Here is a 13,310-nt window from a genome sequence, read left to right on the forward strand (position 1 = left end):
AAAAGCGCACAATTAATCTTTTCACTAATATAACGAATATCATTAACGTAAGGTGTTAACGCCGCTAAATCAGACAAATTTTCCACCTAACCATTTTCAAGAAATAATATTCCGACGTATTTCTTTACATTGTTACGTTCCAAACAAATTCTTTTTTTTTTTCTTATTTATTCCACTTTAATTATTCATCGACGGAAATGCGATTTGATAATGCAAAACATTGTGGAAACTCCCTAATCGATCGCAGTATAAATATTTTACAGTATCGCACATATCGCAGTAACAAATTTTACGTTACTCACAATTGTAAAATTTCTTTGTTTCTTTATACACATACGTATATCCTTTTAACAACAGATCGCCTGTTAATTTGAACTAAGTCTAAATTCAATTTTAATTATTTAATTTAAACTTTAACTAGACAATCACGGACTCGACATTTTATCCAATTCACAATGGAAATTCAAAAATCTTTAAAATACAACTTCTCGTTTCTAAAATTTTCTCCTACCGCTCTGACACGTCTACACGTAACATTTTCAGTGTAAAAATATTATCCTGCAAAAAGAAACTTTTGCACAATTCAGTAACTGAAAATAACAAACAAGCTGAAATTCAAATCGACAAAGAATCTTCCTCTTTATTCTAATTTAATTTATATTTCACCTTTTCATTGTCACATGCGTAACAGACGTCGCTTGCCGAACAATACATCGGTATTCCCGATAGACCAGCACGTCCAAAAAAAAGCGAGGTCTTAGCCGGCACAAAAAATACTTTACGACACCCAAAAACTCGACGCCTCTCACACCTGAACACCACATCACCTAAGATCATATACAGACCTCCAACAAGCAATATAACAAATGTAAGAACAAATTCCCCACTTTCACACCACCACCAGACACACCCCAAACACCGAAAAAACCAATCACCACACACTTCCACCACCTACGACAGTTTTCACACCACCAATCACAACACACACGTGGTTTATAAAATAGCGAACACCACACGACACCACACACAATTTTCCGATCGGTAAGCTTAGGCATTTCGCGCTCTGTTCACGTTCATTCACAAATACATAGTTTTAACAGCAAACTGTTGTGCGTTAATAGTCTATCTTCCGAGCACTACCTGAGTCCCCTATCCCGATTAGATTCCTTACATAGTCTGATTCAAAAAGAGGGACAATTATCGGTTTCGCGACAAGCACATCGCGATTCGTAACACCAATCCCCTATCCCGATTAGATTCCTTAAATGGTCTGATTCAAAAAGAGGGACAATTATCGGTTTCGCGACAAGCACATCGCGATTCGTAACACCATCAACGAATATTTCCACTGCGGAAAAAAAGAAGAAATCAAAAAATTGTTTCCATTTACTATACAGAATTCCACTTTTCCACCTGTAATATTTATATCCAGTACGATTCGCAATTTACACAACAAAAAAAAAACCCCAAGTTGAACAGAAAACAGAAAAAAAAGGGGTAGAGAGGTTGATTCAGCAAAAATCGCGTATCGTGACAGGATCGACGTCACCACGCGCGAATAATTTTTTTCCCTTCTTTTTTTTTATATATATTTATATACATACATATAATCCATGCATCGTTCAGGAACGCGTGCACGGCCCTTCTGCGCCGTGTAGCAGAAATTCGAAAATTCATTGCCACCGCGGCGACGCGGAGCGCTCTCGAAATCGAGTAGTAGCAGACTCGATGGAACGAAGCGGCGCGTGACACCTTTCTCAATCTCCCCCGCGCTTTTTCCCCTCCCGTCCTCGCAAGAGTTAATGCATTTCATTAATCACCGGACGACTCTCTGTCCTCCTTCTTTCCATCTTCTGAATTTCAACCTCACTCTGCCTCGGCAAACGTACCTACCTGCTGGTGTTCCACGACGCTTTTCCATCCTCGCGCGACGCCTCTTTATTATTATTTGTCACCTGGCTAGGTGCTTCTCCTCCGCTTTTTCCTCCATCCCCTTTTCTCCCTCGCTTTTGTCACAGGGGGCCGTGCCTACGTACGCCTTTTCTTCGCCGTTGTTTGCCGCTTCGACAAACGACGGACGGGCTGCTGCACTACTTGGTGTCGATGGGAATAAAATATGACGGCGCGTTTGATTGTAAAGCTTCTTTCTGTTTACGTGATTCCGTTTGGAACGGGGCAATGTTTGCCGCATAAAGGAAACGAAGTGCTGGATGAATAGACTGTTCGTTTCGTTCGAAAAAAATCTGCGCAACAATTTGTTTTCTTCGTTTCTTGTGTTCTGTTCGTGTAACTTTGTTCTTTCTTTCCTGTTAGTCACTTTACACGGGTTTCGGGCTCGTTTGTGTGTAAATTAATACAGAGCGTGTTTTTATAAATGAAAGGAGAGTAAAGTTGTAGGAGAATTTACAAGTATTGAATAGAGGAGATTTACGATGATTTCAGTGTTTTACAATGTAGTCGTTGCTGTGTGAATTTCTGTGACGTGTTTGATTCGTCTCTGGTTGTGCTTGTTCGTGGAAGTGTAACTGCGTTTGGAGATGGAGTAAATAGATGCGGAATGGTGGTATAATTAAATGTGCAGAGAAAATGAAATAATTGAAACAGTATTGTACAATAGTGTTACGCTACAGTAGAAAACAGTGGAATAAGTGAAACAGTATGATACGGTGACTACAGTAGAAAACAGTAGAATAAATAGGACGTTTAGAATCCTTATTACTACTGTGTAAATTTGTGAAATAATTAATTATATTGTTACTCGTTGTTCTAAGCATCTTCAAGATGTAATAACATGCATTACTGTCCATAAATTATTGAATAGTTGCTAACTTTTAATAAATATTTATTCTTATAAATTTTTAATCGAACTTTCAACAAACAGTAGAATTTAGTTTCCTTTTATCCTAAATATTCAATCGGATTTCTAACCATACTCAACCCTAGTACATCCTTTAATTCGTCTATACATTTAAGGTCTTTGGGTCAAAAAAGAAAAACCCAAACACTGCACCACGGTTAAGTGATTACTTGAGCGTGGAAAAGTTCTGAATATTTCCATTTTAACTTCAAAATTCATGCAATACTTGAGTTCTCACTGTTGAGGAATCTAAGAGTAACGTTTGTTTCAATTAAAAAAACAATTTCCATTCCTTTCTGAAGGATCCGTCATTTCGCATTGTATGATATAATTGTGTATTTCACTTGACATTTGTAATAAAAATTTATCTCTACTTGAAATCTAGCAAATATTTAAATATTTATGAATAAAAGTGTAAATGTTACTTTATACGATAAAAGAGTAATCTTTCAAACTAAACAATGTATCACGCTAAATTCACCATATATGGCTAAACTCAGAAATTTATCTTTACTTCGAATTTATCAAATATTTAATATTTATGAATAAAGGTATACATGTTACTTCATACAATAAAACAGTAATTTTAATTATAAATTTTGAAACACTAAACTCACCATAAATCGCTAAACTCAGAAATGTAACTTTACATCAGATGTATCAAATATTTAGTATTTACGAGTAAGAGTATACATTTTACTCTATGAAATAACAAAGTAATTTTCCAAACTAAACAATGTACCACGTTAAATGCACCATACATCTCTCTAACCTCTCTCAAAACACTGACCAATCAACGCATTAAACCATTAACGCTACGTTCACAAAACAAACCGCCAATACATTTTTACCCACAAACCTGTATCTCCCCCGTTCACCCGTCCAAAAACCAACAGTCATCAGCCCAAATCACCCACCAATTAGCCACAATTAATCCTCGCCTAGCCGTCGACCCGTTAGCACCGCGGTGCACAAAACAAACCACCCTCTGTATCCCACCGTGATAGCCCATTAATCACACCGGGATTCATCTTCCACTCCCTTTCCTTCGATTCCCCGACAGGCTTGATATTTCCCTGTCCGTCGACGTGCTTCTTATTATTTATCACGACGCGTCTGCGCGACGCCACGAAGAAAGGAAGAGAATCGCGCGGTGGTCCTTTACGATAAATAAAAATAAAGTGAGAGAGACACACGTGTCGCTTCTCGGGGCGTTCGTGGAAAGAGAGAGAAGGGGCGGAAACGAATGGAAAGGAGCGTCTGAAAGAGGTGGCTCTCTGAGCGAAGGAAAACGAAGAGATAGAGTTGCGGAGGAAGTTCGAGGCGGAGAGGGATACGGGGATTCGCGGATAAAAGGTTGACGGGTCCGCTACTTTCTGCCCTCTAAGCGGGCTGAATGTTGTCCTAAAAATGTTCCCTCGCGACGGAAGACGAGAACAAGCCGGATGGCTGAGGGCCGCCACATTTATCCGTTGTGTCAGCCCACCATTTGCCCTAGTACACGCTCGCTCCTCCTTAATGTCACAGGCCTCGATACACGGTGAAATAGCCCCGCGACGTCGCGTCGCTACGCCCAGTGTGTGTCTGTGAAGAAGAAGAAGAAGGAGAAGAGGAGCGCTTTTCAGTCGGAGAGTCGCGTATTCGACGTTGATTTTTATTAAGGCTCGATTAATGACGCGTCGCGTCGCGCTCAAGCTTTCCCTCTTCAGCGGCGGATTCAGCCGCCTTTTTGGTAGAATCGTGTCGTACTTTGACATTAATCATCCGTGGGATTAATGCGGCAAGGAGGATGTGAGAGGTTAGACGTGAATGTGGAAAGGTGGAATGGTGGTGGTTTGTGGAGGTTTATGTGAATGGTTACGATAATTAGAGATTTTAGATGCTTATTTCTTGGTTGTGCGTGTGGGTTTTTGATTTTATTTTGTGCAAAGTAGTTGGATATGCGTATGATTGTTTACATGTTGATTATGAATACTTGCGATAATTAGAGAGATTTTAGGTAATGTGGGGTTTTTGGTATGAAAGAGTGACTGTGGGGAGAGATGGGGAAATGGAGAGAGTTGGTGTGAATGGCCTGGAAAGGAAGAACGAATGAAAGACGATCGTGCGTGGCGCGTTTGTTTATGTTTAGACAATAACATGGGTTGTCAAGCCGATCGCGAATTACATTTTCTGTGACAAATAAAGATAATAATAATGAACAGCACCGGCGACGCGTGGGGTACTTTTAATTTAATATACATACAAAGTAACCAACAAAATCACACAGTAATTACTTGTTATCTTTCAGTTGTGTGTTTTTTTTTGATTTTATAATATTTTTTGCAAAATATAGTAGTTGTAAATGCGCGGGTACGTGTGAGATTGTTCTTTACAAAAGTTGACCTATTGAAGAATTGACTTTTTCAGTTTGTTGTATTGATTAGTTGAGTGATATTAAATTGACGCATTTTGCTATTCTAGGTAGTGAAGTTTTAGTAAAGAAATTAATTTTTGGTTACGTTAAATCCTGCGTCTAATATAGTATGCTAATTGTCTCAGTGTTAAAAGAAGTTTCCTGATAGTAGGGACAGAAAGTGATTTTCAAATGGTTAGACGACGTTCTATTCCAGAAATAGTCTGTTACGTTTCATTGTATTGTATAATTAATCTGTCATGTATCGGGTATACCAATAAGTAACCCAGCGTTTTACTATACATGTGACAAAGTCATTCAAATCACTAGAAGAAAATATCAATATTTAGTCGTACTTAAATATACCGTGTTTCTGAAAGACGAGAAAAAATACTGTGTTAAATGTTTCGAATGTAAAAGGAAAAGTAATAATTTTTACCCGTGACTGTATCAAACCTTACTTAAAAAATCACCAATTAAAAAAGAGACTCACAAAGTAATTACTCAGTTATACAAATATTAAATCGTGTAATATGAAGTGTTAGATTTCTAATCACTTGCAAATTGAATATTCTGATGATTAGCCGAATGTTGAAGAATTCTTCCTCAAAAAGAATGAATTTTTCATCAAGAAGAAAATTCAAGAAAAAAATTTTTTTTTTTAATCGATTATTGTGATTTTACGATGTCTGTTTAAAATGAAAAAGAAAAAAAAACGATTTTCATTCCTCCCTGAAAAATCAGACATTTCATCTTACACTATCTGCTCGGGTTTTATTGAATCACACGCTTACATTGTTAAACTATATATATTAGAATAAGTATGGCTTATAATAATTAGTACATTGATAGTCGAACCGCATGATAGTCGTAACAATTGCCGATCAGTGCGGGTCGCTTTCGCTCATGCGCAGAGCAACTCTTCACTATCTAATAAAAAATCAATTTTTACCTATTCCTTTTTACCAATTTTTTAAAAATCTCCCTAAATTCCAAAGATTCTTGCGATCTAATTAACATAATCAACTCCTTCAATTTTATAATTTCCCGCTTGTCGAACTGTTCTACCGGATAATTCAACAATTATTCCACGATTAGCCGGTGCTCGATCGGCGTTTCGTGTTTCATTGGTTTTCCGGTTCGCTTGCTCGATCCCCAACTCACGGTCGAATGGGCTTCGTTCAAGAATCGAAATCGCCGCTGTGAATTGAATTTCTTCAATCCGGTCACACATCCTATCGATTATTCGCACCGTCGTCGTCGTCTGACGACATGTGTACACGCACGCACACGCACACATACACGTTACCTTTACCAGTGAACGCAACGCGTTGAATCGTTAAGCCGACGGAATAACCACGGTTTCTCTTTACGATCGCTCGACGAGCTAGCATCAATTTGTTATTGCTCCTCTTCGAGAAGATTTATGCGCCACGGAATTACAAGCCCTGTTTCACCTTACCTGGCCGCGCACAAATCATCCATGGACACGCGGTCTATTTAGGCGTCAGAACGAGTATAACGCAGTGAAAAAAGATCGCTGATTTCTGTTAGTTATGCACAGTAATTTATTTCGTGGAAAAATGGTACAGAGAGAAGGGTTAAAATGTCGTTCGAGATGTTATAATAGTAGTGATTCGTGGAAAATTGAGATGTTTGTAAATAAGATTGTTATTCTAAAATTTGGGATTACTGCTTTATCTAGAATTTCATTAGATAAACAAGTGGTAAAATTATAAATAATAAATGATAGAATGTAAGAAACTTTTGTAACCTTCTTCTGCACTATGGTTCACAGCCTAAAGGCTAAAATAATTCCATTTATTAAAGTAGTAACTATGTTCCTGAACTCCAATTATATTTAATGTACTTTAGCTGGCAAAAAGTGACACTTGAAATGAAGCTATTAGATGGAAGTGTTAATATTGCATAAGTCTATTGCTTAGTACGTGTGTCTAAATTGGTTCGTCGAATTTTATTCAGTGTCTCGCAAAACTCTAATTCATAAATAAATGTACTAATGTAAACTCCCCAAAAAACTAGAACACAGTATGTCAAAGTAATAAACGAGAGAAAGAAGAAGTAGTAGATTTTCTATCAAATTCTCCATCTCACTGATGATTTTATTTCTCAGAAAATTCGCGCTATTTGTAACACCGTACTAAACAATACTAAACACAAAGTTCAACGAATCCTCGATTAACACCTCTTATTACGCCGCTGTTCCAATTTACCGTGAAATAAATAAATGAATAAATAATATATACAGTGCAACAAAGTTCCTTTCCCTTGCTTCTGGCTGACAAGGGTTAGTTTTTTCCCAGGCTGTCGGTTCTCGCGAGTCTCGAAGTTCAAAGAGTGGCCCGGCGGACGAATATCGAGTAATTTTGTCGCGTTCGAAATAACGTCGTTGAATATGCAACGCAACGTTTTACCGATAGAATAAGGGGACACGGCGAATTTTGATCGTTTAGCATGCAAATACTCCCGAATTCAGACGACAGACCCGCTCTTTTGGGCTGTTCACTCGTTATGAAGCGCGAAGAGAGTTTTAGAGAGCCGAGAGTGTATTTCATTGGCTTAAAGTAGGCTGCTTTTAATGCATGCACTGTATCAAAAGCGTTGATTTTGTCCGAGTGATTTAATAAACATTGAGAAACAGGATGCGACACACGAGTATATAAGTAGCGTGAAATTAGATGATTTAAATTAGAAATTCTTATTATTACAAAATTCAATGTTCATACTCAAACAATAGACTAATTTCGTGATCATTAACACACTCGCTGTCTGTTGATTCACGTGTGACTCAGAATATTGAAATTATTATGGAAATAATTAAATTAACAGCGTTTCTTTCGTACCGTGCTCTTGTTTATTCGGTTATAAGGCGTCACGGTCTTTTTTCAACCCAATGTGGAATGGGATGAAGATTGTAATGAATATGTTTAGTGCGGTTGTTGTTCGGTTATGAGTGGTTCGGCTTCTTGTTACAAGGCTCCTTTTTTGACTGATTCTATGTTAAACGGGACTGCTTATATATATTTTTCCGTAGCTGTAGGTTCGAGGAATGGGCCAATCAACGCCTTTCCCGAAGTAAGGTCCATTTCGCGAGTTTCTATTGGCAGGTAAAGACCGGCGTCGCAGGTCAATGTGGGGGGTCGTCGGACGCGTCAATGTTTCGTGTTTGAGGACACGACAGTGTTATTTAAATACATATAAGGAACACATCCTAAAAAAAAAAGAAAAATTATCTCGCTATGTATTATATGTATTCTTTGCACAGTGAACATAATAACTCATCTAACCCTTTCGTAACCAATGAGACACTTTGAATGTCCCACTTGAGTACTCGAATAAAAATTGATCGCAATTTAGCACTCGTTACAAACGTAATAAATGACAGATAAATAGGAAATTCTAAAAACCGAACGAAAGAAGAAATATTGCCATTTTACTCATATATATTCTGTCACAATGTCCACATTCTACACAAGTTTCACGTTTCGATCCTGGCTCGAAGGACGCGAGAGGATCGTCGATAAATGTACGTGTGTTCTAACAAAAGGATTGCTCGTTCTGTGCAGGCGATACTACGGCCGTACGTCATCTGTCTTTGAAGAGCCTCCTTCCAGAAACGAACGGTTACATGACTTACGAGGGTAGCACGACTCACCCAGGCTGTTGGGAAACGGCAGTATGGTTGATCCTCAACAAACCTATTTACATTACGAGCCGAGAGGTGAGTGTTGATCCTTTCTACCTTGCCTTTCCACACCAATTTATTCCAAATCCTCGCGTTTATTACCCTTCTCGTGTCGATTGGTCAATCAGTAAACCATCTGACTTCTCTGCATTGATTAACTCATTAACCCGTTGAGTATCGCATCAAATTTACCGATTTGCTCCTCTGTACCAATTCACGTGTGACTGAACGAGTCTATAAAATTAAAACGAACGTAGTTTCATTTATTCGATCGTGTATTACACACAGATAGGGTTAATTTAAGTTATTGTAATTGAAGGTTTACGAAGGTTACGCACACTTAAATATAGTTTAACCCTTTGCGGTCGTGTTTAACTCAAACGTGGGTGTTGAGCTTGCCGGAATTAATTTTCATTCAACGAACACGAATTTGTTATCCCTTTTTTTTAACTTTATGCGGTTTCATTTTATATAAAAATTAAATTTTACATTTCTCCGTAATGCGATATACACGAGTGCCTTCTAAAACGGTTTTTCCGTCAAATTCAAAGGAAATCCTGAAATTTCGTAACGACACCTTGTATTAAATACCCACTTCGTTTCTTACGATACGTAAAATGAAACTGCAAAACCGTATCATTTCGCGTTTCCACTGTTCTAAAATTCAAAATCAAACGCCACGGGATATACACTTGACACTCGATTGCACAAAAATCATTTCTCGTAACTACAATTACGTGTGACGATTAACCAGTTAAAATCCTCGTTTCCTTTCGCAAATATTTTGCAACATTTACTTTGACCCGTCCACCTTCTTCGTATAACAGGAAACACGGCAAGCTTCTTAATTACTCACCAAGCCAAGGGGATCTATTTTTACGAAGCTTAAACCCTGTGAGCCGAAGGCTAAAGTCTGCTAAATTCTATCAGGGAGAAACACCGCGTAAATCCTTGCCCGCGTTATTAATCTTTTACCGTTGCAAAATTAATCGCGGGACAATAAATAATTTAATAAGGTGTCAGACACACCAACACCGATACCCTAAAGTGCATTACTTTCAAGATTCAGCCCCCGGTTGCCTGGGCTATTCTTACACTGTATACCCTCCCCCCACCCCTCTATAACCATTACTTAACAAGCTCTGCTTTATGGTTAAATATTGAACGAGGGAACGGGCATCGTTATATCGTAATCCTAATCCCATTTCCAGCTTTACGCACTAAGGAGACTAATGCAAGGTCCGGCGACCACCCCGAAAGCACCCCTGGGAAACAATTCGAGGCCGCTGCAGGATCTTCATTACAGGACTATACGGACGAACATCGATTTTCGCAAGGTGAATTGCCCTATTCTATTTTCCCTCTATCTCCTTCACCGGCCGTCTCGGTGATTCTGCTAATTTTTCATCGGCTAATGCGATTAGGCGGCGCGAATTCTTGTCTGAGGAACACTGAACTGCCTCGATCGGCGTCGGTAGTGGAAGTTCGCTCGAGTGAAAAGTTAATCAAACGATAACAGTTTCGCGTTTTTTTTTTTTTGTCTTTTAGAATTAGATAGTAAGACATGGTCTTTTTTTTTTTAGCGGTGGGTTGATGAGATTGTTGTTACGTTGGAATCTTGTGAAAGTTGCTAGATGAGACTGAGACCACTTGGCGATTTACGTGAATTTTTATGTAAATTTCGAGTCAATATTGCAGGGCAATTTGCTTGGTTTTGGTGGATTAGAGCGACTAAAGTTGCTAACATCATTGTCTAACTTACAATGCATAGTGGTTTGAAACTTTTGACCCACCGTGTATATTAGACAGGTTACGTTATGTAGCTTCGAAGTGAGTAATTTTGTTTCGACAGTATGCAAGGATGCAAACGGGAATTTTTAATTTATGGAAAGAGGAAACTGTAGATTCTAGATTTCTATCTATCTTGTCGACTAATTATCTTTCTTAAACGACTTATATAGAAAACTCGAAATTAAAAGGTGAATGACAATTCAATTGGTAGATAAAATCAATGCAAAGATGATTTTATGTTAATCTATAAAGTGGTTGTCTTCTCTCCTGAATAATTAAATTTTTCCAGTTTCACAATTGTACCGTTCAAATAACGAATATCTTATTTTTTCTTTTGAAGATTAGAATTGAATCTAGAATTGAAACTTTGTATATAGATTAAATACAAAGCAACAATTCGTTCTAACAAAGAAGAACGACTTCGTATCACAAATTTTACTATTTAATAGTGGAAAAATAAAATTTCTTACCCTTTAATTGTGTAAAAATAATTGACGTATGAGCTTCTTTAAAAAAATTTAGATTATTTAAAATTTAAATTTAGATATATTTGGTATCACTTCCTCCAAAGCATCATAAAATTTTTCTATTCGAAGAATCACAAGATCACTCGTTTCGGAATATCGTGGAATGTTTCTGTCCAGACAAACTCACAAGATCACTGATTTCGAAGCATCGTGGAATTCCTCTATCCAGAAAATTAATCAAATCCACGTTTTTTGTGTGTTTCGAATAGCGACCGGAAGCGAAGTGTCCGTCGATGGCCCAGGACATGCACTATAGAGGTAACCCAGGACATTATCCAGGCTCGACAGGCCCCCAAACTTCTTACCATCTAGCGAAGGGATCGTCTCGATGAGAATCTGAAAAGATGACTTTTTCTTTCCAGCGAACACGTGGCAGGACGATGGATCCCTCTCGCACAACGGCGTCTGAATATCGGCCACCATGCCAGCCACAGACCTTTTCGGCTTTCAACGCGACAGGTTTACACGCGATCGTCTCATAAATGGCAGCGAAAATCGGTCGACAAATGTTAGGGTTAAACGCGAGAAAACGAGTTGCGTCACGGTTCAATGAACTCGATTCGTCCAATGGCAAAAAAAGAAAAAAAAAAGAAACACGCTCTGTGTAGTTCTTGAAAAGCTTCAAATATTTTGACTATCTTGATCAGTGAAACATTGAATCGTTCTTGTGCGTGTCATCAAAGATGAACTGATTAATAGAAAAAGTAAAATCAGTGAAATATACGATTTAACAAGATCAACAATCTTGCAATTCACGAAACTCTCGATTCGTTTGTAATTATTTCGAAATCAAAGCCTCTCGGGATTAAATTGAAGAAAGCTTTCTTTTCAATTCGAAATCTAATTGAAAATTTCAAAATTTCCCGTCGAAAGATTTCGAGCATCCTGACTCGATTTATTTCTCCGATTCAAAATTCAATTCAGAAGTTCAGAATTCACAGAATTTTGCATAATCTCGAGCAAAATGAACTTTCCTTCTAGAATACAAAATCATACGACAAAAGAACCAATACAATTTTGTATCGTTTCATCTCATTGATCGGATAATTTCTAGATACCCAAATCAGAAAAGAAGCAAAATTCGAAATAGATTTTCAAATGAAAAAGGATGAAAAATTCTAAATAGATCTTCAAATGAAAAAGGATGCAAAATTCTAAATAGATCTTCAAATGAAAAAGGATGCAAAATTCTAAATAGATCTTCAAATGAGAAAGAAAGCAAAATTCGATACGAATCTACTTAGAATTGTGAATAACGACAGACTTGATTACACGATAATTAAAGCGAGGAATAATTAATAGAGGTTTACGCGTTTCGTCGAGACACCGATTCCCGTCGATCCCTAACAGCTGCATCCCGTTCGAAGGGGAGGAAGATTCACGAGCTACCAGGGACGGGCACGGGTTCCAGAGGGTCGTTTCTCGAGCTATCGCGACCGAACCGATTCTGACGGGGATGATAAGTGTGTTCGAGCGCGGCGGGAATTTGTATTTGTCGCGCGAACACGTTCAGGAAATCGTTCCCGTCGTTCTTTCGCGCGGCGAAGGAGTGGTACGCTCGAGATCGAGGCAAATGTTCCGTGGAATGGAAATGTTTCGACGGACGTTCGTCTTGACCGATGTCAACCAGCCTAACTGACCGTGTTTCTTGCACTTTCGACGAGTTAATCGAGCTTACGCTCCAACCCTCTCCCATTCATATTGAAACGAAATTTAAAAATTATTTTGCAAATCTAAAATGTATGAAAGAACCTCGCGAAAAATGATAATGAACTTGTTCAACGATAAACGATAATTGGAACGATCAATAATTCATTACTATTTTGTACGCATAGAATCAGTTTAAAATTGTTCGATTCGAAATCAAGCTTAGAATTTCTCCGTGACTTAAAAATAAGAGAAAGAAGTGTATCTTAACTTGAATCTTACACGAGAATTCTTATTACTCGTTAGATTTCACAAATTCAGAGACGATTAACGCGTCGAAGAGCAAGCAAGAAGGACAGAGATCGCGAAACAACTGCAGCACAAGTT

At 38.1% G+C, this 13,310-nt stretch overlaps 1 protein-coding gene across 1 annotated transcript in view; it reads left to right on the top strand.

Moving 5' to 3' along the window:
- LOC108576977 (carbonic anhydrase-related protein 10) overlaps window positions 1-11,685 on the top strand; it is a 233,343-nt gene extending 221,658 nt beyond the window's left edge. Inside the window, exons 7-10 of the mRNA XM_017940053.1 lie at window positions 8,840-8,994; window positions 10,170-10,295; window positions 11,486-11,534; window positions 11,621-11,685. Coding sequence (XP_017795542.1) covers window positions 8,840-8,994; window positions 10,170-10,295; window positions 11,486-11,534; window positions 11,621-11,685 — 395 coding nt within the window. The remainder of the gene's footprint in view (window positions 1-8,839; window positions 8,995-10,169; window positions 10,296-11,485; window positions 11,535-11,620) is intronic.
- The last annotated feature ends 1,625 nt before the right edge of the window (window positions 11,686-13,310 follow it).

The sequence above is a fragment of the Habropoda laboriosa genome, unplaced genomic scaffold (assembly GCF_001263275.1).
Source record: "Habropoda laboriosa isolate 0110345459 unplaced genomic scaffold, ASM126327v1 scaffold440, whole genome shotgun sequence".
NCBI classification, from domain to species: Eukaryota; Metazoa; Arthropoda; class Insecta; order Hymenoptera; family Apidae; genus Habropoda; species Habropoda laboriosa.